This window comes from Mesoplodon mirus (genome assembly GCF_964341445.2).
Source record: "Mesoplodon mirus genome assembly, chromosome: 6".
In the NCBI taxonomy this organism is placed as follows: Eukaryota; Metazoa; Chordata; class Mammalia; order Artiodactyla; family Ziphiidae; genus Mesoplodon; species Mesoplodon mirus.
Window position 1 is genome coordinate 143,110,856 of NC_138982.1, and position 26,599 is coordinate 143,137,454.

A 26,599-nucleotide genomic window follows, 5' to 3' on the forward strand; every position below is an offset into this window, starting at 1 on the left:
AACTTTATGGGCAAGATGCATTAAATAAAAATATGTGTTGGAATTAGGAAGGAAGTAAATTATAAAATATCCACCAAAAATTACATTGGAAAATGTGTGGGAACCAAAAGTAGTCGCCTGCACCCTTTTTCACAATCTCATGGTAAATAGGTGTGCTACTGTATTTGAACACAGAAATAAACTATACAAAATGAATTTGCACAAATATAAAGACCTGGGTAATGATTTTAAAAATTTGTAAAAAAAAGCATTCCTTTTCAGATTTAATTACCTTTTGTGTCCAAGAAAAAAAAAAAAAAAAAAGAACTCTCCAGAAATCGACTATGACTGGTGTTTTTATTTTAAATAAGGTTTTCACAGTGAATTTGCCTGTAATCAGATAGATTATTGCATATGGATTGTGGACCAGGCCCAGTGCCACGGGGGAGACCCCCATGTGTGGAGCACATGGGAGCTGCCCTCAAAGGGCTTGCTTTCTCATTTTCTCCATTTTTACACAAAAGGTGAACTTGGTCCTGGTTACAGGCTTGCCTCTAGAAGCTGCCTCTGACCCGATGTTTTCAGAAGGGCTCTTTTACATGGTTTCTGATTCCCACCAACGGGGGCCGGGGAGGAACTGTCACCCTCCCCCGTGACTGAAGCACATCAAGTTTTGGGAACCCAAGGGTGGTAGTGAGAGCCGGCTGTGACACTGCATCCTGACACCTGCTGGCTTGGGACCTCCGCTCTGGGGGGACACATGACTGCTTAGGGGCTGGACTCAGAGTTTGGAGGTTGAGTCTTTGATTCATAGTCCAGTGCTCACATGAGCGAGAGGTTAAAAGGGGACAGCATGGTGCATGGGCCAGGCTAGCTTTGCGGCCAGGCTTACTCCGTGCTGTCGTGAGCAGTGTGGCCGGGGAGATGCTCCTCAGGGACGTGTGCCCCGTATCCAGGCGCTGCCCCCCTCCTGTGCCTGCTGGAGGGGCAGGAAGAGGGTGCTTTCCCCGCCTTGGGACCGGGCTCCAGGACGAGCTCAGCTCTGCAGGCTGCAGGGCTCTGGAGCCCCTCCGTTACCCCGGCCCTGCACATTGTCCTACGTTCCGCAGTCCCCCAGGCCATGTGCGGGGGACACATCTGCTCAGAACCGGAAGCCAAGGAAGGATCACGTTGAGACATGAGATCAGTGTTGGGCTCTGAGCACTGAACCCCCGTGGCCAAGGCCCCCCCGAGTGAGATGACCCACTCCCACCTCCTTGGGCTGGCCCCCCCTTTATCCAGGTTTAGCTTTTGCCACTTCCTTATCTTTTCTCTTAAAAAGGCCCATTTCTTGACTCAGCTGTGGAGGCCCTTGATCTTGGCTTCAGATTTCCATGAAGTTAACTCTTACCCTGCAAGTCCAGCTCTCCTGGGTTCACAGCGCCTGTCCATAGGTTGGATGTTGCCTCCCCTCCGTTTCCACGCGATTTTGCTCGCATGGGCAAGTCCCACAGGCCCGTGCTCATTTTCTAGACGTGGCCCGACTCTTCCTGGTCAGGATCCTCGGGCGCTGCTGGAATCTGCGTGGGCACCAGCCCTCCATGCCTCTCCCTATTCCTCGTGTTTCATGGGGGGCGATTAGGCCTCACATTCAGTCCCTCGACTTTGTGGAAGGTTCTGTGCTCGCCGCCGGGAAAGGACAGACGCAGTCTCCCTCCCCTGGCGGGGCTCAGCTTCCCAAGTCTCCCCTCCTCCGACTACCTCTCCCCCTTTTCTCCCCATTGGGCTGCCCCCCACAGGCCGACAGGCCCTGCACTTGCCCAGCTTCAAGACCCAAGACAGTGCCCAGAGTCAGCAACATAGACATCATTGGTCTAATGGATGGGGGAGCTTACACGTCTGGAACAAGGTCCTGGAGCCACACCCCACTGTGGGCACCAGAGGCGGGCAGGACCTGGCCACAGTTTTTGCTCCTAGGGGCAGGGGGAGTGTGGCAGTTACAGGGGGAATTGGCCTCAGGTTGGCTCATCGGTTACCAGGGAAACCAGCAGAGGACCAGGCTCCTCACTGCCCCTTTGATAAGAACAATCACTAGCTGAGCCTGGGGCAAGCATGTAGGAAGGTCAGTCATGTGAGCAAGAGGACAGCCACCTTGAGTGGCCTGACCACACTCCCCGATTCTCACCTCTGTACCAGGGGTGGAGATAACCTGCCTGCCACGCCATCACTGCCACAGCCCAAGCCTCCCTCATTTTGTTGATTTCTCCCTTTATCCCCACTTCCCTCTCTGACTTCTCTCCCAGCGCTCGGAGGCGTCTAATGACACCTTTCTGTTTGAACACCTAATTGCAGACCAGGCTGTCCTGTTTTGCCAGCCTGCATTCCGGTGCTCTTACAGACCTGGTTCTTGGTGTCACTCAGCGCCATGTCCAAGGCCCTGTCGTGCTGTGGGTGTTTCTCCTCCGAAGCTGCTCACAGCTGCATCATGCCGGGGCACGAGTCCTCGCATTTTCCTCCTCCTTCCCTCGTCGGGGCTGGGAGACAGCTCCGCATTGCCTCTAGCTTATCACCACACAGATGCTGTGCAGGGAGCATCTTCACAGGTCTCCTTGTGGACCTGGCTGAAATTTTCTTTGGGATTTACATACGCAGGAGTGGAGCCATAGCGTGCGTGCCAGCTTCAGGTGACTCAGTTGAGCCCGACGCCTTTCCAGAATGGGCCTGCCTGCCAGGCTCCGTCTCACACCAACACTGGCGTATCCCAGCTTTCTGAGTCTGCCGGTCGGACAGGCATAAAGTGGCAGTTCACTGCTGTGACGAGCATTTCTCAGGTTTCCAGTGAGTTTTGGAACACCAAGCCGGGTTGTGACTACTACAATCACCCCCCTGCATCCATGGGGGATTGATTCCAGGACCCCCGCGGATACGAAGATGCACGGATGCTCAAGTGCCTTATATAAAGCGGTGCAATATTTGCACATAACCTACCCACATCCTCCCGTATACTTTATTTTTTATTTATTTTATTTATTTTTTTTTTTTTTGCGGTATGCGGGCCTCTCACTGTTGTGGCCTCTCCCGTTGCGGAGCACAGGCTCCGGATGCGCAGGCCCAGCGGCCATGGCTCACGGGCCCAGCCGCTCCACGGCATATGGGATCCTCCCAGACCGGGGCACGAACCCGTATCCCCTGCATCGGCAGGCGGACTCTCAACCACTGCGCCACCAGGGAGGCCCGTATACTTTATTTTTTTCTCTTCTTTTTTTCTTCCAATTTTATTGAGGTATAATTGACATACAATGCTGTATAAGTTTAAGGCATACAGCATAATGATTTGACTTACAAACATCAGGAAATGATTATCACAAGTTTAATGAATATCTGTCACCTCATATCGATAGAAAATTAAAGAAATAGAAAAAAAATTGTGATAAGAATTCTGAGGATTTACCCTCTTAACAAACCCTCCTACACACTTTAAGTCATCTCTAGATTACATACAATACCTAATACATTGTAAATGCTATATAAATCGTTGCCTGCAGGATGCAAATTCAAATTCTGCTTTTTGGATCTTTCTGGAATTTTTTTGGAATCTTTTCAGTCCCTGGTTGGTTGAATCCAAGATGTGAACCCTCGGAAAGGAGGGAGGGCCGACCATGTTTCTTTCTGACGGGCAGGAGGACGGACAAGGGACAGCTGAGGGGAAGAACCCAAACTCCCTGGAACCTCCGTGTGGCTTGATCCCGTTCCCTTTGTCTCCTCCCGCCACGCTTCCCCACCCCACCCCAGTTTGGAACCTGCTGCCCTGCCTTAGGCCCCTGTCCTGGAGGTGCACTTAGAGATCGTACTCAGGGCTCACAAGGCCTCTTGGTCGTGGTGCCAAAGAAAGAAGGGCAAGCAATGAATGTCTGCAAGTTCAGCTTCACAGCTTATTTCTAGACGAAAGAAACTTTATATTGATATGTGTGTGTGTGTGTGTGTGTGTGTGTGTGTGTGTGTAACACTGAATCACTTTGCTGTACACCTGAAATAAATGTTACCTAGAAACCGTATATCCGGGACTTCCATGGTGGTGCACTGGTAAAGAATCCGCCTGCCAATGCAGGGGACACGGGTTCGAGCCCTGGTCTGGGAAGATCCCACATGCCGCAGAGCAACTAAGCTTGTGCGTCACAACTACTGAGCCTGCACTCTAGAGCTCGTGCTCCGCAACAAGAGAAGCCACCGCAGTGAGAAGGCCACCCACCGAAACGAAGAGCGGCCCCCGCTTGCCGCAGCTAGAGAAAGCCCACGTGCAGCAACAAAGATGCAGCACAGCCAAAAATAAATAAATAAAATAAATAAATTTATATAAAAAAAGCCATATATCCGTACATATATGTATATATGTATAAAAAACTGAATCACTTTGCTGTACACCTGAAACTCATACAACATTTTCTTTTTTTTTTTTTTTTTTTTTTTGCAGTACGCGGGCCTCTCACTGCTGTGGCCTCTCCCGTTGCGGAGCACAGGCTCCAGACGCGCAGGCTCAGCGGCCATGGCTCACGGGCCCAGCCACTCCGCGGCATGTGGGATCTTCCCGGACCGGGGCATGAACCCGTGTCCCCTGCATCGGCAGGCGGACTCTCAACCACTGCGCTACCAGGGAAGCCCTCACACAACATTTTCAATCAACTATCAGCTATACTTCAATAAAAAAGAAACCATTCACTTGCTAGTTTTACAATATAGCAATATATTTTAAAATTATTTACATTCTATTAAATATATAAAGCTCTTATTTGATATGTTTGCAGGCACAGCCCTTAGCTAAATCATAAACATGCAGATTGTTTTCTAAAGCTTCCCAACATTTTTGCAGAGAAGTGCTCTTTCCCCGTATATAGCCCTCTCTTTCCCTGTTACTCAGAGGTTTAATTTCTCACCCAAGTTTAACTTCTCTCTGCTCTCTGAGCTGCGTCGTGTACTTACTGGTCAGACCATGAGGCTGGCACAGGAGAGAGTCAGCACACAGGGTTAGTGGCTGAGAAGATGGATAGCTACACCCGTGTAGCAGCGTGGGTGATGCTTAGCCGTGGCTCCAGAAGACATGCTGTCTCTTTCACCCCATGGGAATCTTTCTCCCACTCATTGGCTATGTTATCAGACCCTGTTTGCTTCTGTTTTTTCAGCTGGCTTAAAAATAAAGTAAAATACCCTTTCTGGCTTCCCTCCCTACCTCCCATAGGAATCTGCTGTTATTCTGTCTCCAAACTACTGTGACCCGTGGGGGTCAGGCGGTATGCGGCGTCCTCGTGACCTTATGTTTTAAGCTCTGCTGGGGCCGGGGCTGTGTTAGACCGTCCACCTCTGTGGGTCACAGCACACCTGTCTGGACTCCCAGCGCTTGGTGAGGACGGAGGTCGAAAGGATCATGTAGCCAGGGCACTCCAACAGCATCGTGATGACGGCATAGGGCCTGCAAATAATGTCTTTCTCCAAGAGCAGGGAGCTGGTTCAGTGAATCTTGAAGGAGGCCTGCCAAGAACAGCAGGGGCCAGTGAGCAAGCCTGTGTGCTCGTTAGGGAAGGCTCGCCTACATTAAGGGAAATGCAGGTGGCAGGCAGAATGAGTGTGGATCCCCCTTTAAGAGGGTTCTCTCCAGATTGAGTACAGAGCTTCCTCCACTTAGGATGGGGTTGCATCCCAATAAACCTATAATGAGTTGAAAATATCATACGTTTGAAATGCATTTAAGACACCTGACATACTGAACACCCTAGCTTAGCCTAGCCGACCTTAACCATGCTCAGAACACGTACATTAGCCTACAGTTGGGCAACCTCGTCTATCACAAAGCCTATTTTCTAATGGTGTTGACTATATCCCGTAATTTACTGAATACTGTACTGAAAATGAAAAACAGAAGGGCTGTCTGGGTCCAGCATGGTTGTCAGGGTATCGGTTGTTCACCCTCCTGGTCCTGTAGCTGACGGGGAGCTGCAACTGCCACTGCCCAGCATCACAAAGACATTGGACCACACATCACTAGCTTGGGAAAGGATACAAATTCACAATTCGAAGCACGGTTTTTGCTGAAAGCATGTCCCTTTTGCACCATCATAAAGTAGAACCATTGTAAATCAAGGACCATCTGTATACATACTCAGGACATGTACAAACTCAGGAAACAGGGCACACCTAGCTTTTAAATAGTACGTTAGTTACATTTTCAAGTACCATGCTCAGTGTGTTTTCAGGTAAATTACTTCTAATTTCAAAGTAATGAGCATTATCATTAAATTTTTAAAAAACTGAAATAAATACACTTCAGTGTTCAAAACCAGGAAAGATTGAGCAAATACCATATTTATGGCACTTTTTCATGTTAATGGTCGGACCCCTTGCTTTGAATTTAGGTAACTGGAGATTAAGAAAAAACATATTGAGTATATTATATGAAAATGTAAGTGAGGTAACATACTATTTGTATATGTTTAATCCATGTTTTCCAACATTGCAGATGCTCTCTGCAGGCACAGAAAAATCTGGAAGGAAATATACCAAAAGGTAAAACAGTGAAGATTCTGTAGGGTGAATATACATAGGATTTTTTCCTTCCTTTTGCCTGTCTATTACTTTCAATTTTTTTCTTCAGACACTAGATAAGAAAAGATAAAATCCCAAGGTCCTTTGATAGTTAAAAAATTAGAATCCACAGAAAGAAAAATTGGTAACCGTAGACCAGAGCTGCAGGAGCACATGTGCAGAAAGCCCTGACTCAATGTCCCTCTTCCCTTTTGCAGGAGGGAGCAGGGTTCAGTGTCTCTGAGTTTTCTGCCAAAGTAGGTGCAGATTTCTGCCCCACGAGGGGCCAGTTGTCCATTCATTCGTTAGCTTGCAGTAAAGCCAGTCTACTGACACCTGGTTGTGGTGAAGGAAAGTGCAGCCTTTATTGCAGATGCCAAACGAGGAGTGAGGAGTCCAGGCAGCTCGTGCTCAAAAGACCAGAACTTCCTGATGGGTTTCAGGGAAACATTTTTAAAAGCAAGGTTAGGGAGAGAGTCTTGGAGTATGTGATCAGCTTGGGCAGAGTTCTCTGATTGGTTGATGGTGAGGTAAGGGGCAGGGTCACATTTTACCAATCCTCAGGCAGCAGTAGTTTTGGAGGCTATGTGCTCATGGTCATCGAGTAGTTAACTTCTTCCACTTGGTGATGGTTTTAGCACCTGAAAATCAACTCAGGAATATTTTTCAGATACTGTTATCCATGTCCTTCAGGAAGGAATGAAAGATTCTGTGATTGCCGTATGGCTGGTTTACTATTTAAATTGTTACCAGGTCTACTGACCCAACTGCTATTTTGGTCACCACATGTTCACATCCTTTCAATCATTAATTCTTTTTTTCTTTTTTTAATTTTTATTTTTTTAAGGAAGTATAGTTTATTTACAATGTTGTGTTAGTTTCTGCTGTACAGGACAGTGATTCAATTACATATATATATATATATATATATATATATATATATATATATATATATATTCTTTTTCAGATTATTTTCCATCATAGCTTATTATAAGATATTGAATGTAGTTCCCCATGCTATACAGTAAATCCTTCTTGTTTATTTTATATATAGTAGAATGTATATGTTAATCCCAAACTCTAATTTACCCACACACACCCCGCCCCCCAACCATAAGGTAGCTTTATTTTTTTCTCTTTTCTTAAACATCTTTATTGGAGTATAATTGCTTTACAATGGTGTGTTAGTTTCTGCTTTATAACAAAGTGAATCAGCTATATATATACATATATCCCCATATCTCCTCCCTCTTGCATCTCCCTCCCTCCCACCTTCCCTATCCCACCCCTCTAGGTGGACACAAAGCACTGAGTTGATCTCCCTGTGCTACGCGGCTGCTTCCCACTAGCTATCTATTTTACGTTTGGTAGTGTATATATGTTCATGCCACTCTCTCACTTCGTCCCAGCTTACCCTTCCCCCTCCCCGTGTCCTCAAGTCCATTCTCTACATCTGCATCTTTATTCCTGTCCTGCCCCTAGGTTCTTCAGAACCATTTATTTTTTTAGATTCCATATATATATGTGTTAGCATATGGTATATGTTTTTCTCTTTCTGACTTACTTCACTCTGTAGGACAGACTCTAAGTCCATCCACCTCACTCCAAATAACTCAGTTTTGTTTCTTTTTATGGCTCAGTAATATTCCATTGTATATATGTGCCACATCTTCTTTATTCATTCATCTGTCGATGGACACTTAGGTTGCTTCCATGTCCTGGCTATTTTAAATAGAGCTGCAATGAACATTGTGGTACATGACTCTTTTTGAATTATGGTTTTCTCAGGGTATATGCCCAGTAGTGGGATTGCTGGGTCGTATGGTAGTTCTATTTTTAGTTTTTTAAGGAACCTCCATACTGTTCTCCATAATGGCTGTATCAACTTACATTCCTACCAACAGTGCAAGAGGGTTCCCTTTTCTCCACACCCTCTCCAGCATTTATTGTTTGTAGATTTTTTGATGATGGCCATCTGACCAGTGTGAGGTGATACCTCATTGTAGTACTGATTTGCATTTCTCTAATGATTAGTGATGTTGAGCATTCTTTCATGTGTTTGTTGGAAATCTGTATATCTTCTTTGGAGAAATGTCTATTTAGGTCTTCGGCCAATTTTTGGAGTGGGTTGTTTGTTTTCTTGATATTGAGCTGCATGAGCTGCTTGTATATTTTGGAGATTAATCCTTTGTCAGTTGCTTCATTTGCAAATATTATCTCCCATTCTGAGGGTTGTCTTTTCGTCTTATTTATGGTTTCCTTTGCTGTGCAAAAGCTTTTAAGTTTCATTAAGTCCCATTTGTTTATTTTTGTTTTTATTTCCATTTCTCTAGGAGGTGGGTCAAAAAGGATCTTGCTGTGACATATGTCATAGAGTGTTCTGCCTATGTTTTCCTCTAATAGTTTGATAGTGTCTGGCCTTACATTCAGGTCTTTAATGCATTTTGAGTTTATTTTTGTGTATGGTGTTAGGGAGTGTTCTAATTTCATTCTTTAACGTGTAGCTGTCCAGTTTTCCCAGCACCACTTACTGAAGAGCCAGTCTTTTCTGCATTATATATTCATGCTTCCTTTATCAAAAATAAGGTGACCATATGTGCATGGGTTTATCTCTGGGCTTTCTATCCTGTTCCATTGATCTACATTTCTATTTCTGTGCCAGTACCATACTGTCTTGATTACTGTAGTTCTGTAGTATAGTCTGAAGTCAGGGAGTCTGATTCCTCCAGCTCCATTTCTTTCCCTCACGACTGCTTTGATTATATGGGGTCTTTTGTTCATACAGATTTTAAGATTTTTTTGTTCCACTTCTGTAAAAAATGCCACTCGTAATTTGATAGGGATTGCATTGAATCTGTAGATTGTTTTGGGTAGTGTAGCCATTTTCACAATGTTGATTCTTCCAATCCAATTGATAGTTTGATTAATATGTGTCTTGGCATGTTTCTCCTTGGATTTTTCCTGTATGGGACTCTCTGCACTTCCTGGCCTTGTCAATCCTTAATTCTTGAGCCAGGCTTTTGTGACTCAGGGGAGCCCTGGGAGACTACAGCTTTTCTACAAACAAGAGGCAGGCAGAGGGCTCTGTGGTGGCAGTGGGGGATCTCTCTCAGGAAGGCCCCATAGAGTCCTGCTCGGTTACACTTTTGCTCAACACCATTGATGGAGCAGCTGCTTGCGCTGCACACAGACCTGGTGCTGGGGTTACAAAGTGAAAATAAATAGACAACATCCCTGTCCTTATGGAGAAGCTTTTAAAAAGGAAATTGCAGAATATTAGGCAGTGATGAGGGCTAAGAAAAAGAAAATAAATCAGGGCAAGCTGGGCAGCGCAGGGTGGGTTGGGGCTTTGGTTAGTGATGGGGATGAGGTAGGTAAAGGGGAGGAAGATGTGAAGGGCTGAGTAAGCACGATGTTGGGGTGCACAGGCCCCAAGAACTCTGTGTCCTTCTGGGCACCGGGACCTGGTGTGCACCTGCATCCCTGTGTTCACCAAGCAGTTCAGTCCTGGTCCAGCTCAACCCCCAGAGCACTCAGCCATCAGAGCACGACCTGTGCCCTGATTCCCCCCAACAGGGCCTTCCAGCCACTCTGTTGGCTGTGCTTCTAGCCAGATGTGCTAACACAGAGGAGCGCAGTGATCCACAAAACAGCACGTCCCCAGTCAAACTGGGCGAGTGAGAGCACTTTCTGAGTTTATTTTTCTGGAGACTCGGGATTTAAATTGAACCCAGCGCAGGACAGTGGGTTCTGTGGGTGACAGTGGACAGCCACACCTGTGAAAGGGGGGAGACATGAGTGGTAGTGTTGGCAACGAGGCACCCAGCAGTGGGAGATACAGAGGGTACCCAGCGCCAGCTGACCCCAGTCCTCCCCAAGTGCTGACCCCTGTCACTGGGCATGACATCTCCAGGGCCTGCCAGCACTGACATAGCAGCCCAGGCAGAAAAGCTCAGCATCTCAAGCTCGAGGGAAAGGAGAGGGGTCAGCCATGGCTAGAGTGGTGGTCAGGGGTGTGTGTGTGTGTTTCAGGAGTGTAAATGCAGAAGCTGGATAGATGCTCCATAGGCTACTTCTTGGTTCACCAGCACTCTTAGACCCAACGAATCTTTCTTTAATTGGAATGCAAAAGACTATGCCTTGCAATCCAAGAATGGCAGTCATGACGATCAAGAGTGATTCCCAGCCCTTCTGAAATCGTTCCGCCTACTCAACGTGCCCTCCCTTTGGCATATTTGCTATTTGAAGACAAAAGCAGGTTAAATTAATTTTGTCTCTTTCCGGTTTTCCCCCACTGCTACTGGGACTTGCTGGTGTGAAGTCTTGGGACAGAACAGCTGCCGTTCACAGTCAACCAGTGGGTTCACCTGATCAATACTGCATGATGCTAACTGTTATATTCCTGTTCGTTACAGCCCCAGCCCCAAAAAGGCAAAAATGTGACCACTGGAGCCCGTGTCCCGCAAACACCTACGCCTACCGGTTGCTCAGTGGGGGTGGCAGGGACAAGTATGCCAAGATCTGCTTTGAGGATGAGGTGTAAGTACTACAGCGGGAAAAGCAAACCTAGCTCTCCCACTTGGTTCTTTCCCTTCTCTGAGGCTGACCAAGAAGCAAGTCTGCCCCAGGAGAGAAAGGCATCTTCTTGACCTCAGGCAGAGGCTGGGGGGTATCCGAGGGGAACTGAGAATGCATGCTGTGCTGAGGGTGGGGAGGTGGGACCCGTAGATTGGTTTTTTGTGTCCCGTGTTGAACTTTCATTTGACAGCAGTTAGCAAAAACCTCAGTACATATTTTGTACCCTAGCCCTTCAAAGTCAGGGAAACATCAAAACTCAGCGGACACAGCTGTCCTTGCATTTGGGTTTTGATCCTCACCCTCACGGGTTAAAGCCGGTGTCGTCTCTCCCTGCAGCCCCTACCCCCGACGTAGCTCGGTTCAGCTTCTGTGCGACTGCCTTACCCTTGACAGCCCAATAAACCCTGGCACTTGGAAGTGTCCTAGCCCAGTGTATTCCATGGCTAGGGCTGCCGTAACAAAGTACACAGACAGGGCAGTTTAAACAGCAGACATTCATTCTCTCTGAGTTCTGGAGGCCAGAAGTCAAGTTCAACGTGTGGGCAGGGCTGGTTCCTTCTGAGGCTGCAAGGGAGAGTCTGTCCCATTCTCCCTCCTTGGCTTGTAGATGCCGACTTTGCCCAGTGTCTTCACAGCACCATCCCTCTGTGTGTGTGTCTCGATCCAATTTTCCCCTTTTAAAATGGACACCAGTCATTTTGGATTAGGGTCACTCTAAAGACCTCATTTTAACTCAGTCATCTCTTTAAAGGTTTATATCCAAATAAGGTCACATTCTGAGGTTCTAGGGGTTAGGACTTCACCACTTGAACTTTGAGGGAACACAGTGTAACCCACAACACCGAGCTTAAGGATGATTTGGGCGATTAAGTAATTATTACAAATGAGAGAAAATGTGGTCTGTTCCTAACCCTGAGTAGGAAGTAATTCCCAATTATCCCACCATTTCCCCCAAACCAGGCACACTTTCCCTTTTTTTGTTGCTTAGCTGTTGTCCACAGCCCTTGGCACTTGCTGCATTTCTACCTCTCCACTCTCAGTCCCTTCGTCTCTGCACGCACCTTGTTCTCCCAAGGAGCGGGCAGCATGCTCAGAGAGGGGGTCGGATTCAGCTTCATACACCTTACACAGTCCTGGCATATCCCCTCATTCAATATTTGGGAGTTGGGTAGAAATAGCCCCTTCGCTCTGCAGGTCCATCGTGTCTCTAAGGTCCCCTTTGGTCCACGGGACAGTTTGTTGATAAACATTCATCCACCGATGAACTCCAGAGGGTGAGGCGCTCAGCAGAGGGGCCATGGCATGGAACACGTGGCTCCTGCCCAAGAAGCTGACGTCACAGTTCAGGGTTCTCCGCCTCAACCCCATGGGCACCCTGCATGGTAGGGGCTGCCCTGAGCATTTCAGGGTTAGCAGCACCCCTGGCCTCCACCCACTAGATGCCAGAGAACACCCATCCTCCCCCCCCCGGCTGTGACAACCACACAGGTCCCAGACATTGTCACACGTCCCCTAGGTGGCAAAATCCTACCCCCCCACCCCATTAAGAACCAGTGGTATAGTTGGAGAGAACAAACAGAGTTTGCAAATGTCCATGGTAAATGCTGTATGGTAAGTGTGTGTGTGTGTGTGTGTGTGTGTGTGTGTGTAATTTCAGTGGTGATGCCCTGATGAATGGGATTGTCATTGAGGTAGATTGAAAACTGAGCAGGATCCCTTGGCAAGGAAGAGGCGGGAAGACCTGGGAGGGGTGGGGACAGTGGGAGGGGGTCACTCATCCAGAATCACATCTCCAGAAGGGGATTATTCACGCTCAGATCCCAGAGCCCAGGATTTGCCCTGCTCCATAGTGCCTGACACCTCCTCCCAACCATGCACAGGAGCTACTGCATCTTACCTGGTACAAACCAACTCACTTATACTTTAACTTCATAGAACTCTGTCTGAGGTAGGAACCATTATTATTCCCATGATACAGACAAGGCAACTGAGTCACAGAGAGGTTCAGCCACCTGCCCCTCATCACACAGCTGTTAGTGACAGAGCCAGGATTCCACCCTGGCAAACGTAGGGTCTGCTGCGTGGACCGACTTGAATCCAGCAGTCTAAAGGAACAACTAACCCTCTCTATGAACGTGTAGAACCAAAGGTAGCTTGCCTGCTTCAAGCAGTATTCTAGATGTTTTTCAGAATTCAGTGCAGAATGAAGCAGGATGAGCACAAACAAAAGCAAGTTAAAAGGAACAGGAATCAATGAGGCCAGATGCCAAGACACTTGCTGTGCCTTTAGTGTTGTGTTTTCTTGTAACAAGTCCCTGGAACAGAAAGCGTGGGTTGCAGAGATCTCGTTGTTTTACAAATAAAATATACAGGTTTGGGAATTCCCTCGCGGTCCAGTGGTCAGGACTCTGCGTTTTCACTGCCGAGGGCCCGGGTTTGAGCCCTGGTCGGGGAACTGATGTCCCACAGGCCACATTGTGCGGTCTTAAAAAATAACCAAATTTAAAAAAAAAAAAAATATATATATATATATATATATATATATATATATACAGGTTTATGTAGAAAGACAAGAGGTTTTTTGCCATTTGCTTCATCCCTACAACCAGCATGTCCTGGGTGCCTGCAAACCTACCTCCCCCAGGGACAGCCCCCTCCATCTGTCAGCAGAGTCCCCCTATTCACTCACACCCATACCTCTAAACAGCGGGTTTACATTATTACAACGTCCCTGTTTCCCGTTTTCAGCATTATCTGCTGCCTTGCCCCTCGGGAGGTCAGCTCTTTTCCACGGTCACACAATTCCTGTCCTCTTTCCTTACCACTGTCCTGGTTAAGTTACTATACTGTCATCATGGTTTGAGCAAAATTCATCATTTGCATGATTATGACTGGGAAGATAAAATTCAGACAGTTTACTTGACAGGAATATTTTACCAAGGGAGAACCCAACTCCTGGCAAACAAGATTTCCAAATGGAAGGGGTTTAGGTGGCGTGGCACTCCGTGGCCACGGCTCGGCTTATAAAGTTTGAATGAGTAAGTGCAGTGTTTTCTAGTGTGATTTGTTACTAGAGACTTACGTGCCTTTGCATTGCATGAGCTGACTTGTTCATAACTGCAAGGTCACGCTGACAAAGAAAGCTTAGGTTTTGTTTAGGGTCAGAGTCAGCACTTGGGGGAGGTCAGGGCAGTTTTAAGTTTGGGCTGTGTGACTGTGAGGGTCCATCTAGGGATATATTCAAACTGTGGCCTCCAGTTTAGTTTTTTTAATACTTAATTAATTAATTAATTAATTTGGTTGCACCGGGTCTTAGTTGTGGGCTCCTTAGTTTGTGGCATGTGAACTCTTAGCTTCAGCATGCATGTGGGATCTCGTTCCCTGACCACGGATCGAACCCGGGTCCCCTGCGTAGGGAGCATGGAGTCTTAACCACTGTGCCACCAGGGAAGTCCCTCCAGTTTGTTTTTTTTCTAACAGGACTAAACAGAGGTTCTTCATGACGGAAGCATGTTGTGTACAATAATTACGTTTTGTTTATTGTTGGCTCGCTTGGTTTTCCATGAACTTACATCAGTTTAATCCCTAAACTTTCCTCTGGAATAAATCTCTCACATCAGATATTTACCAACTTCACCTATGAAGCTTCTGTCCCTCTCCAATCAGCCAGGTGACCCTGCAGCTACCGTGTGACTGTCATTCGGGGACCCCTCTCCACCACCAACCTGGGGATGACGTTTGCCTCCCTCTCTGTAGTTGGAGTTCCTGTTTCCTGGATACAGTACCTTCCACTTTCTTAGTTTCCACCCTTGTTTTGCTGGAGCACATCTTCCAATAACATCCTGAGAAAAGAGTACAAGGGGAGGTACTATTTTTAAAGATTCTTCATGTTTAAAATGTATTCATTCCCACCAACGATTAACTGATAGTTTGGCTGAGGATAGATTTCTCAATTATAAATAGCTCCCACTTTGAATTTTGAAGTCTTTGCCTGGAATTAAGTGACTCTCACTCCAGCAATGTTTGAGTGTGGTGACCGTGAGAATGCACTTCTCAGGTTTCTAGTGGCAGGTAGTTCATGGACCAAGAGTTCCAGTTGCTGCATTCTAAAATCCATAGTAGGTTTGCTGGAGGCCCAGCTTCCCCTGGCTGCTCCTAGCCAGTGACTGAGACCTGTTACAGAAAAAAATATTCATGACACTTCGTGCAAATGGCCAGGCCGACTTTATTCAAGGGGGTGATGGCAGTAAGCATAGGGACCACTCTTGTGGGGTCTTGTAGGGGAGAGAGATTGGATTCAACTCCAGACACCTCATGGACAAGACTTTACAGCCAAGGAGCAGGGTGGAGATTGTGGATAGAAAATTACTAAGAGGAAACATCAGAGTTGAGGGGATTCTGGCTAAACAGGTTAACAAGATTCTTGCTGAAGGCGGGACAGGGTGATCAGACACCACCGAGAGGGCGGAGGAGGATTAAGAAACTGATTGAATATGGGTGGTGATCACATATCAAAGGTGGGGCTTTCTGGTTAAAGTGACTTAGCAGAATTCTTGCTAAAACTGGACAATGCAGAGATGAACAGAAGTCCAAAAGTCAGGCCTAGTTTAAAAAGAGCTCGGGGGGCCTGAGTAGAGTTTGATCAAGGAGAGAATCCTTATCAGAAACTTGAGATACCAGGCAGCCCCATTCCTGGGCCACACAGACTCAGCTGAAGCCCAGCTTGCGTTCCAAGATGCCCAATGGCCTTGCCAAAGTCTCCTGAGACTGCCTGGCCACCTAGGACATGTCCACCTCAGCTTTTTCCCTTTCCTCCCCTTAGGGTCAGGCTTGAGTTGGGGTCTGACAACTTGCCCTGCTTAACCCCACCCCTCTCATCTTCTCTCGTAGGTATTTCCCCTAATAAAAATTCTAGCGTGGGCTTCCTTGGTGGTGCAGTGGTTGAGGGTCCGCCTGCCAATGCAGGGGACATGGATTTGTGCCCCGGTCCGGGAAGATCCCATGTGCTGCGGAGCGGCTGGGCCCGTGAGTCATGGCCGCTGAGCCAGAGCGTCCAGAGCCTGTGCTCCGCAACAGGAGAGGCCACAACAGTGAGAGGCCCATGTACCAAAAAAAAAAAAAAAAAAAAAAAATCTAGTGCATTTAACCCGGTTTTGGTATCTGCTTTTCAGAGGACTCAGATTAACACGATGAGAATGACTGTTTCCTCACAGTCTGTCCAGCAAGGCATGTTGACTAATATTTTGATTTTTGCCATTCCGAGAGAAGAAAGTTAGTCTCAGATTAGTGTTTTATTGCTCTTGCTGTGAGTGAATCCAGGGTCTTTTCATGCTAAGAATGGCTGTACAGTCAGCCCTCCCTCCCCATGGGCTCCACATCTGTGGATTCAACCAACCATGGATCACATACTATGTTTATGATCCATGTTTGGTTGAATCCACTCATGCGGATCTCACAGATACAGAGGGCTGACTATGGAACTTGAGCACCTGTGGATTTTGGTATCCGTGGCAGGTCTTGCAGCCAATGTCCTGCAGATACAGAGGGATGGCTGTATTTATTTTCTGTGAACTGTTTATATCTCCTGCCCATTTTTATTCCTATCACTGGCCTTTTTTAATTGATTTATAAGATTCTTTATATATTAAGGTAGTTAGCCCTTTTGTGTTATAAAACTGCTCTCCATATTTTGTCTTTTCATTTTTTAGATGGCATTTTAAAATACGCTTATGCTTTAGTTAATACCTGACCTTTAACAAAGCAAAGAAAATACACACCATATAGTGAAATCAAAAATTAAAAAATTTGAAAAGCAGCAAAAACAGAAAACAACCCAATTATGAAGGTATCACAAAGAACAAATATATCTCACATATATTAAGTGGCCTGTAAAAATGCCAATTAAAAGGAGGCAATTCTTAGATTGAATCACAGCACATAAACCCCAAATTATGCTGTATATTAAAAATGCATACATACAAGAGAATTGAGGTCACAGGGCAAACCACCGCCCTGAAAACTGGAGAGACAGGCAGATTCATCAAATCACAGATTACCTGGAGCAGGGAGCTCAGCTGGATCCAGCATCCGGTAGGAACCCTTTAAGGGTAAGTGACTAATTGCTGGAGACTGAGCTTGGATGAACTTGAGAGATTAACTCCTGGAGGCCAAGCCTTGGAGGAGCTCCTACACCTTCCTGAGTTTCTCCTCCAGGAGCCCTACCAGGCTTCCAGAGGGAAGACTGAAGAAAAATCCCCTCATGCTTCTGGCAGTGGGAATGGGAATGTCGTCATTTTGAAATATGTCCCCAGTGTTCTGTTCTTCTTAGCAGGCTTGCCTTCAAGGGAACTGTTTTACCAGAGTCTAACCAATGAAGGTTTTACCAAAGACTAGCCAACCTGGGGGAGGGAAATACCCAACTCCAGGCCCCTCTGGCCTTCCTGTCTCCCCTAAGGTGTGAAAGAAAAAAAAAAGCCACTTGTGAAGGCCACAGCTCAGGGGCACGGGCTCACTAAAAGACTGAGACCTGATCACAGGCCTATGGAACACTTCCTCATCCCTGACGTCTTACTATCACATAATAGGGCTCCTGTAAAATAACAAGGGATTACAGCTGAAAAGAACTGAATGTCTCAAACCCATTGTAAAAGAGTCTATAGGGATACCCAAGAAAGAGAGGAGAAATGTTAGCCTCTGACACCTATGGCTACACCAAATAGTAAACAAAGCTTAACTCCCTGCCAGATGAACATAACATTCACACTAAAGACCTATTTACCAAGTATACCATGTCTGGCTTTCAACAAAAAATAACAAGACATATGAAAAGTAAAAAACCACAGTTTGAAGAGACAGGGAAAGCATCAGTACCTTGCCCAAATATGGCAGAGATTTTGGAATTAGCATACCAGGAATATAAAACAGCTATGATTAATATGCTAAGAGCTGTAATAGAAAAAGTGGACAGAATACAAGAACAGATGAGTAATGTAAGCAGACAGATGGACACCCTAAGGAAGAATGAAAAAGAAATGGTGGAAATTAAAAACACCAGACATAAATGAAGAACCCCTTTTATGGGCTCATTAGTAGACTGGACACAACCAAGGAAAGAATCATTGACCTTAAGGATATGGCAATAATACCTCCCAAACTGAGAAAAGAGGAAGAAGAAAAAGAATTAAAAACCTGAAAAATAAAAAAGAACAGAATATCCAAGAACTGTGGGACAACTACGAAAGGTATAATACATGTAATAAGAATACCAGAAAAAAGAAGAGAGAAAGAAACATAAATATTTGAAGTAACATTGCTGAGAACTTTTCAAAATTATCCACAGACACCAAACCACAGATCCAGGAAGCTCAGAGAAAACCAAGCAGGATAAATACCCCAAAATGTACACCTAAGTAAATTGTATTCAAACTAGAGAAGAATAAAGACAAAGAGGAAATCTTGAAAGTAGCCAGAGACAAAACCAACAGCAACAACAAAATAAAATGAAACAAAAAAACTTTACTTATAAAAGAACAGGGTAGGAATCACATCAGGCTTTTCTTCAGAAACCACGCAAGCAAGAAGAAAGTGGGGTAAAATATTAAAAGCAAAGTGGCTGTACTGTTTTACATTCCTATCAGTGTATGAGAGTTTCAATTAATCTGCCACTATATTCACCAGTGCTTGGTATGGTCAGTCTTTCTAACTTTAGACATTCTAATAGGTACGCAGCAGTATCTGACTGTGATTTTAATTTGCATTTCTCTAATAACTAATGATGTTGAGCCTCTTTTCATGTGTATATTTGCTGTATGTATATCTTACTTTGTAAAGTGCCTATTCAAATCTGTTCATTTTTAATTGGGTTGTTTTCTTATTATTAATTTTGAGGTTTGTTTATATGTTTTGTATTCAAGTTCTTTATTAAATATGTGATTTTCATATAGATTCTCCCAGCTTGTTTCTTGTGTTCTTCTTCTCTTAACAGTATTTATCAAAGAGCAGAAATTCTTAATTTTAATGAAGTCTAATTTATCAATTTTTTCCTTTTATGGAGCATGTTTTTCATGTCATATCTAAGAACTTTTTGTCTAACCCACAAAATTTTTCTTCGAAGCTCTCCAAAATTTCTTCCAAACTTCTAGAAGTTGGATAATTTTAGGTTTTCCACTTTATATAATATGATATACCCATTTTCAGTTAATTTTTGCAAATGGTGTGAAATATGAATTGTAGTCATTTAAAAACATGGCTACTTAATTTTTCTAGCACCATTTTTCATAATACTGTCTTTCTCTACTGAATTCTTTTTGCACCGCTGGCAAAAATCAAGTGACCATATACGTGTATATCTAATTCTGGACCCTCTATTCTCTTCCATTTATCTGTTTGTTTGTTTTTTCACTATATGCAGTAATTTTGATAACTATAACTTTACAGTAAACCTTGAAGTTCAATAATATAATTTCTTCAATTTTGTTCTTTTTTTTCAAAATTATTTTGACTATTCTAGATTCTATTTCCATATGAATTTTTGAATCAGCTTATAAATGCCTACACAAAAGCCTACTGGCTTTTTTCTTTTTTTTCTTTTTTTCTTTTTGAGATTGCATTAGATCTCTAGATAATTTGGGGAGAATTGACATCTTAGCAATATTGAGTCTTTTACTCACCTCAATTTATTTAAATCTAATTTGTCTCAGTAATGGTTTGTAGTATTCAGTGTATGCATCTGCAGATACTTTTGCCATATTTATTGCTAAATATCTCATACTTTTATGTTATTGTATATATTTTTTAATTTAAAATTTAAAAGTTAGGGCTTCCCTGGTGGCGCAGTGGTTGAGAGTCCGCCTGCCGATGCAGGGGACACGGGTTCGTGCCCTGGTCTGGGAGGATACCACATGCCGCGGAGCAGCTGGGCCTGTGAGCCATGGCCGCTGAGCCTGCATGTCCAGAGCCTGTGCTCTGCAACGGGATAGGCTACAACAGTGAGAGATCCGCGTACCGCGAAAAAAAAAAAAAAGGTTAAAAAAATTAAGTTTAAAATTTCAATTTCCAATCATTAGTTGCTAGTATGTAGAAATACAATTGACTTTTATATAATGATCTTGTATCCTGCAACCTTCCTAACCTCACTTATTAGTTCTAGTAGCTTTGTTGTAGACTCTACTGGATTTTCTACATAGGCGATCGTGTCATCTACAAAAAAAAAAAAAAAAGGAAGTCATAACACTTCTTTTCTAATCTGCATGCCTTTGACTTTTTATGAAAATAATGTATCATTGATTCTAAAACTTGACAGAGGATGTATGCACTCATACAGATGCAAACACAGACACACACACCAGATCTTCAGTAATATTTCACATTTCCAGGAAGGTCAGTCTTCTTCCTGGTTTTAGGACACAATCCCCTTGAAGCTGGCATTTCATATTCTCCAATTTAAAAGTAAAAATTAAGTGAGGTAGTTAGTGTAAAGGATTTATTTAAGGAGATAAACAGGGTTACATTTTGTGGTTGGATAAAAGCATCTCCAGGTGTCCGCAAAACCTCTGTCAGAGCACTGATGGGGAGAGGACGCATGGAAGCTGAGACCAGAGTTGGGTCAGACTCATCTCTTCTTCATCCACCTCTTGTACCTCATTTTTTTTCCAGCCAGCCAGTTTGAATGTGTCCTTCATGTTTGTCAACCCTTCTCTTGTGTTCCTCGCATCCCATCAATTGTCGAAACCCAGCAAGTATACATCTTCAGTATCTCTTTACTTTGCCATCTCCTTTCTCATCCCACTTCTCATCTCCTTGTTCATGGTCTAGTAAGCTTCATCAGACTATGAAAGTAACCAGGTTTTGTGTGTGTGTGTTTGTCTCCAGACTTTCTGGCTTCTAATCCATTCTACTGGTTGTTGTACTCCATATTCATAAAGTGGGAAAATGAATGCCCACCCATGAGGAGGTTGAGGATTCAGTGAGAGAATGTTTGCAAAGAGCCTGTGCTAAACAAACACTGGTGTTTCTCTCCCTGGCCCTTTGTATAAATCATAAGATTAAATGCAGTTTCCAGGTTCCCTGAGGGACTCAGACTGTAGAGATGTGTGGGGATGGATGTGTGTGGAGCAAGTGTAGGGGTGACTTTCAGGGGAGCTGGGTCAAGGCCAGTGCGTATCTACAAGGAAATGGTAAATGACAAAGGATGGACAGTGATTTTGCCAAGAGAGGATCTTACAGAGCAGGGAGGGCTACTCACTGCTTGGTGAGAAAGAAGTTCTTTGACCGATGCTTATCTACCTTTCAGGCTCATAGGAGAAAAGACTGGGAATGTTGCAAGAGGAATAAATATTGCCATTGTCAACTGTAAGTTATTAAATGTTTTCTTTAAAACTCCTCTAAAAGCTCTGTGATTGGATATTCAGTGGTACCTTGGGTTTCTTTATGATTTTTGCACACGATCTAGTCTAGGTTTATATTTTAATGCATTTTAAGAGTATATATTTAACTATTTTTTACAGTGCCTCACTTTAGAGATTTGTGGTTCTACCAAAAAACTGAAATCAAATATAAACTGATTTTAAAAAAACAAAGAAGGACCTGCTGAAGTCAGGGCTAAAACCAGATCAGCAGACCTGGGGGTACAGACACCCTGGAGTTGAGCTTCACGTTTGCTCTGATTCCTGGTGGCCCAGCAGAAGATGACACCAGTTCCTACCTTTGCCTGATAAAAGGGCCTCAGGGGAAGCACAGCCTGCCCTCCTCTTAGGCCTGGAAAAAAAAAAAAATCTGTCACTATTGCCATCGGGACCCCTGACAATAAGAACTGTAGCAGGTTTAGGGAAAGGGTTTCCCTTGGCGTCTGTCCCTATGAGCAAGGTGAGCACACAGTCCAGTGACAGAGGGCTGCGGAAACCTGAGGAAAACGTGCCTGATCTGCAGGAAAAGCTACAGGGGGCAGCAGAAAAGGCTGAGTGGGGGCCCTGGTGCTTGTGGGAAGAGGCAGGTGCACTGGGAAAGAACGTGGGCGTGAATCTAACTGGAAGCAGGCGGGAGGGATGCTCTGGGCAGCCGGTGTGAGCCCTGCCTTCCTGACCCGAATCACTGGGGCCCCCTTCAGGGAAGGAGGTCCTTTGCTTCAGGTGGGACCACGGCAGTCACGCTTCCCGGAAAGAGACAGAGAAGGAACACGCTGTTTTCAGAACGTGCCCTGAGTCCCCATGTACCTTCTTTTAAAAACTGTTTCTCTCATTTCCAGATGTGACTGGGAAAGTATTAGCAACACAGTATTTTGATATGTACGAAGGAGGTAAGGAAACTCTTTTCCTCTTAAAATTAAAATGAATTATACACATATATTAGGATAAAAAAAAAACACAACCGAAAACGTCCAACATTCTTATTTTGTCTACCAAAAAATTTGCCGGAAGCAAATTTTTTCTAGAACTGTCTTACATAAACCCTCGTGGTCTCTGAGTTCATGTATTAAAGTTTGAAGGCATTATCTAGAAAATGTCTTCTCTCTCTTTTTTTTTTTTTTGCGGTACGCAGGCCTCTCACTGTTGTGGCCTCTCCCGTTGCGGAGCACAGGCTCCGGACGCACAGGCTCAGCGGCCATGGCTCACGGGCCCAGCCACTCCGCGGCATGTGGGATCTTCCCAGACCGGGGCACGAACCCGTGTCCCCTGCATCGGCAGGCGGACTCTCAACCACTGCGCCACCAGGGAAGCCCGGAAACTGTCTTTTCTTTGATCACACTTGTCCTGGATCTTTTCCTTCTGCCCCTTTTCCTCAGATAATGGGAAAGAGAAAACATCTCTTCCTTTTTTTACACCAAACATGTAGAATAATTGTGATCAGCCTGCAGCCCTGAATGTCACCATAATTACTGCTGTGTTCACGGCGCTGGGCGTGGTGCACGCATTCCTGGAGCCCAGGGTGTCCATCCTCCTCCAACTCTCTCTCCATTCTGGACTCTGGATCTTGACTGCAGTTGTTTTTATTTAACACTGATAATTACCTAAAACAAATCTTTATAAAGATCATGGAGAAGAGCAATTAGAAGTGCCCGGATGCACTCGGGAACGATGCCGTTAATCGTAACTACGAATACAAGCCCCAGTGGTAAATAACAGGGTTTGAGCTGAGCCTTTATTTCCTCCCTGTAAGAACTAGAGGGGTCTCTTAGCAAGGACTTCCCCATCCCGGTGTGGTCTGTTATGTCTCGTATTTCTCCTCAGTGTCCTGGAGCCACTCGGCTCTTAGAGGGTCATGCCCAGGTCTGGTGCTTTCTTATTAATTGCAAAGGAGAGCCCACCTGTGTTGCCAAAGTTGTTGCCGGTTGGTTTCAAAGCTGATCACTAGAATCTTTATGATCCGATCGTGCTGCATGCCTCACATTGCCCAACCGTGGAACCCACAGGCCATTTACTACGAAAGCACTAAAGCATCGTTTGCGTGGTCGAGAGACAGTTCTAGAATCAGAGGATTCAGAGCCCGGGGCACAGAAGCTGAGAGCAGAAGCACAGCCTCTAGGGCCAGAGTCTCAGCTGACAGAGAAGGTCCTAAGACTGATTTGCATTGACCCGGCAGATAACTCTGGACCGATGACGAAGTTTATTCAGAGCGCTCCCTCGAAGTCCCTGCTCTTCATGGTGACCCACGATGATGGTAGCAGCAGGTGAGTGCAGACTTGTCACAGCAGGGGCGAGAGTCAGGGAAGCCAGCGGGGGGGCGGAGCACCAGGCCTGTCAGTGTCCCTCAGTACGTCGCTTAGGAGAGGACAAAGGTCCAAGGAGCAGGATGCTTCTTCAAGGAAAAGGAATGGGAAACCATGAGGAACAGACTGCATTTCTAGAGAAATGACAAGCTGGTGGGAGCACATAAATCCTAGAAACTTAAGGAATATTTCCAGGTAGCAAGACAAAGCCACCACTGACCATAAATAAAATAGCAAAGCTAACCCTTGGCCAAAGAGCTAAACCCAGGGTGGGACTTATACACACACACACACACACATGCACGCACACACACATGCACACATACACAATGCTTTCACTAGGGAGAAAATGACCTGGGCAGTGTTTCTCCAGGCGTGCTCTCCTAAGCAAACATATGCGTCTTCACTGCCTAACTTCCGAGAACCCCAGAGTGCTTCATTGGCATCGTGAATTTCCGAGATGGGGCTACTGAACATGGCATTTCCCAGATTTGTTTGAATTCAGATCTTATTCTTTTTTTTTTTTTTTTTTTGCGGTACGTGCGCCTCTCGCTGTTGTGGCCTCTCCCGTTGCGGAGCACAGGCTCCGGACACGCAGGCTCAGCAGCCATGGCTCACGGGCCCAGCCTCTCCGCGGCATGTGGGATCTTCCCGGACCGGGGCACGAACCCGTGTCCCCTGCATCGGCGGGCGGACTCTCAACCACTGCGCCACCAGGGAAGCCCCTAGATCTTATTCTTAAAAGAGCATCTTCCCAGATGGAAGTTCTTTGACATGTGCTTTGAAAGACTCAGATTTAACCCATTTAGGAAAATCTGAACTTATTTTTTCTTTTCCTTTCTGCCCACTTCCCTTTACTTTGCCCTGAATTGCACCTTTCTACAACGGTAGGATTCTTTAGGTTTTGTTTTTGGTTTTTCTTTCATTTTTGATACTGACTTTTCTGAATATGAAAGGGACAGTTTTGACACTTGTTTTCATCTTTCAGCAACTCTGTCCGCTTTATTTGTGGTCAGTAAACAGGAGAGCAGCAAGGACCGAAAACTATGTTGGCTGCGGATGAGGATGACTGAACCCCAAGACCCAGGGCTTTTCGGAATTGAGAATTAAAACTCTGTGCCCCAAACCGAGTCTAAAAGAGTCCTGCATGTGGCCTTATGTGTAACTAGAGATGTGACGCACTCAGCCAGCGTGTGCGTTTCCCTCCTGCCCTGCACCCCAGGAGGGCGGGCGCTGCTTTAGAAACCTGTCCTAGGGCAGACTGTGTCCTAGCACCACATACCGGAGTCTGCAGGTGAGACATTCACATGCTTCCCCCTTTGCCCCGCAGACTGAAGGAGGACGCTAAGAAGGCCATAGAAGCCCTGGGAAGTAAAGAAATCAGGAACATTCGGTTCAGGTCGAGCTGGGTATTTCTTGGAGCAAAAGGCTTTGAACTTCCTGCAGGAATTCAGAGAGAAAAGGTGAGCGGTTGCTATACATCCCTTCCTGAAAACCAGTCACCATATGTCCTAGCAATTCCACTAATAGATACATAGCCAAGAGAATGAAAAACATATGTTCACACAAAGACTTGTACAAGAATGTGCTATTATTCATAACAGCAAAAAAAGCAGAAGCAATCCAAATGCCTGATTAATAGATTTTAAAATGTATAAATAAAATACGGTATATCCACACACTGGAATATCATTAAGGCACATACAGAAATGGAGTACTGATATATGCTATGACATGGATGAACCTGGAAAACACACTAAGTGAAGAAAACCAAACACAAAAGGACACATATTGTATGATTCCATTTATATAAAATTTCTAGAATAGTCAAAATTCAGACAGAGACAGAAAATAGATTAGGAGCTGTCTAAAGGCTGTGGAGGATGGTGAGTAGATTCAAATGGGTATGTGCATTCTTGTTCCCGGGATGAAAATGTTCTAAAATTGAGTGTGATGATGGCTGCATGTCTTTATGAATACACTAAAACCCATTGAATTGTACACTTTAAGTGGGTGAATTTTATAGGGTGTGAATTCTGTCTCAGCAAACCTGTTATATTAAAGAGAGAGATAAAACTAGAATTCCAAAGTTCAGAATGCATATTCTTACTCTTTCTAAGCATTAGTTTAAGGTGCTCCATTATCTGTGAAAGAATTGAAGATGGAAGCCTTAAAGTCAAATCAATCTGAACAAGGAACAAGTGTTCCTTCTGAGCAAGGAACACTCCGATTACCCTGAAAAAAATATATAGTCCTTCTCCCAGAGAATTGAAAACCAGACTTGAGGGTTGTGCCATCCCATATGGCAGCTACTCGCCAGATTTGCAGATTACATTTAAACTGATTCAAGATAAATAGAATTTAATATTCAGTTCATCAGTCATGCTAGCCACATTTCAAGAATTAAGTAGCCAAATGTGGCTAGTGGCTACTCTACTGGGCACGTGGATTAAAGGACACTTATACACCATTGCAGAAAGTCTTCCACGTGTTGAATCAAGTTGCTTCAAATATTGAGTCACATTGAGAGGAAATCACGTACCCTGAGTAGGTTGTAACAAATCCCATCCTAGGAAGTGATTCTCTTCTTATGACTTTGCTCACAGCTGGCACACTAACCATTTGTTGATTAGATGAATGGATAAATTAAATCCTTTTCTTTCCTTGGCACAGGTTAACCACTCAGATAATGTGAAGAACAGGTATTCGGGCTGGCCCGCAGAGATCCAGGTAGAAGGCTGCATACCAAAAGGACCAAGCTAACATTGCCCAGCCTCAATAAATGTG

At 45.0% G+C, this 26,599-nt stretch overlaps 1 protein-coding gene across 2 annotated transcripts in view; it reads left to right on the top strand.

Annotated features, from left to right (window-relative positions):
* FAM3B (FAM3 metabolism regulating signaling molecule B) overlaps window positions 1-26,599 on the top strand; it is a 52,312-nt gene extending 25,713 nt beyond the window's left edge. For both annotated transcript variants that reach the window (XM_082625095.1, XM_082625096.1), the window contains exons 3-8: window positions 10,947-11,070; window positions 21,401-21,459; window positions 22,352-22,402; window positions 23,686-23,773; window positions 25,143-25,275; window positions 26,486-26,599. In XM_082625095.1, coding sequence (XP_082481221.1) covers window positions 10,947-11,070; window positions 21,401-21,459; window positions 22,352-22,402; window positions 23,686-23,773; window positions 25,143-25,275; window positions 26,486-26,575 — 545 coding nt within the window. In that variant the 3' untranslated portion in view covers window positions 26,576-26,599. The remainder of the gene's footprint in view (window positions 1-10,946; window positions 11,071-21,400; window positions 21,460-22,351; window positions 22,403-23,685; window positions 23,774-25,142; window positions 25,276-26,485) is intronic.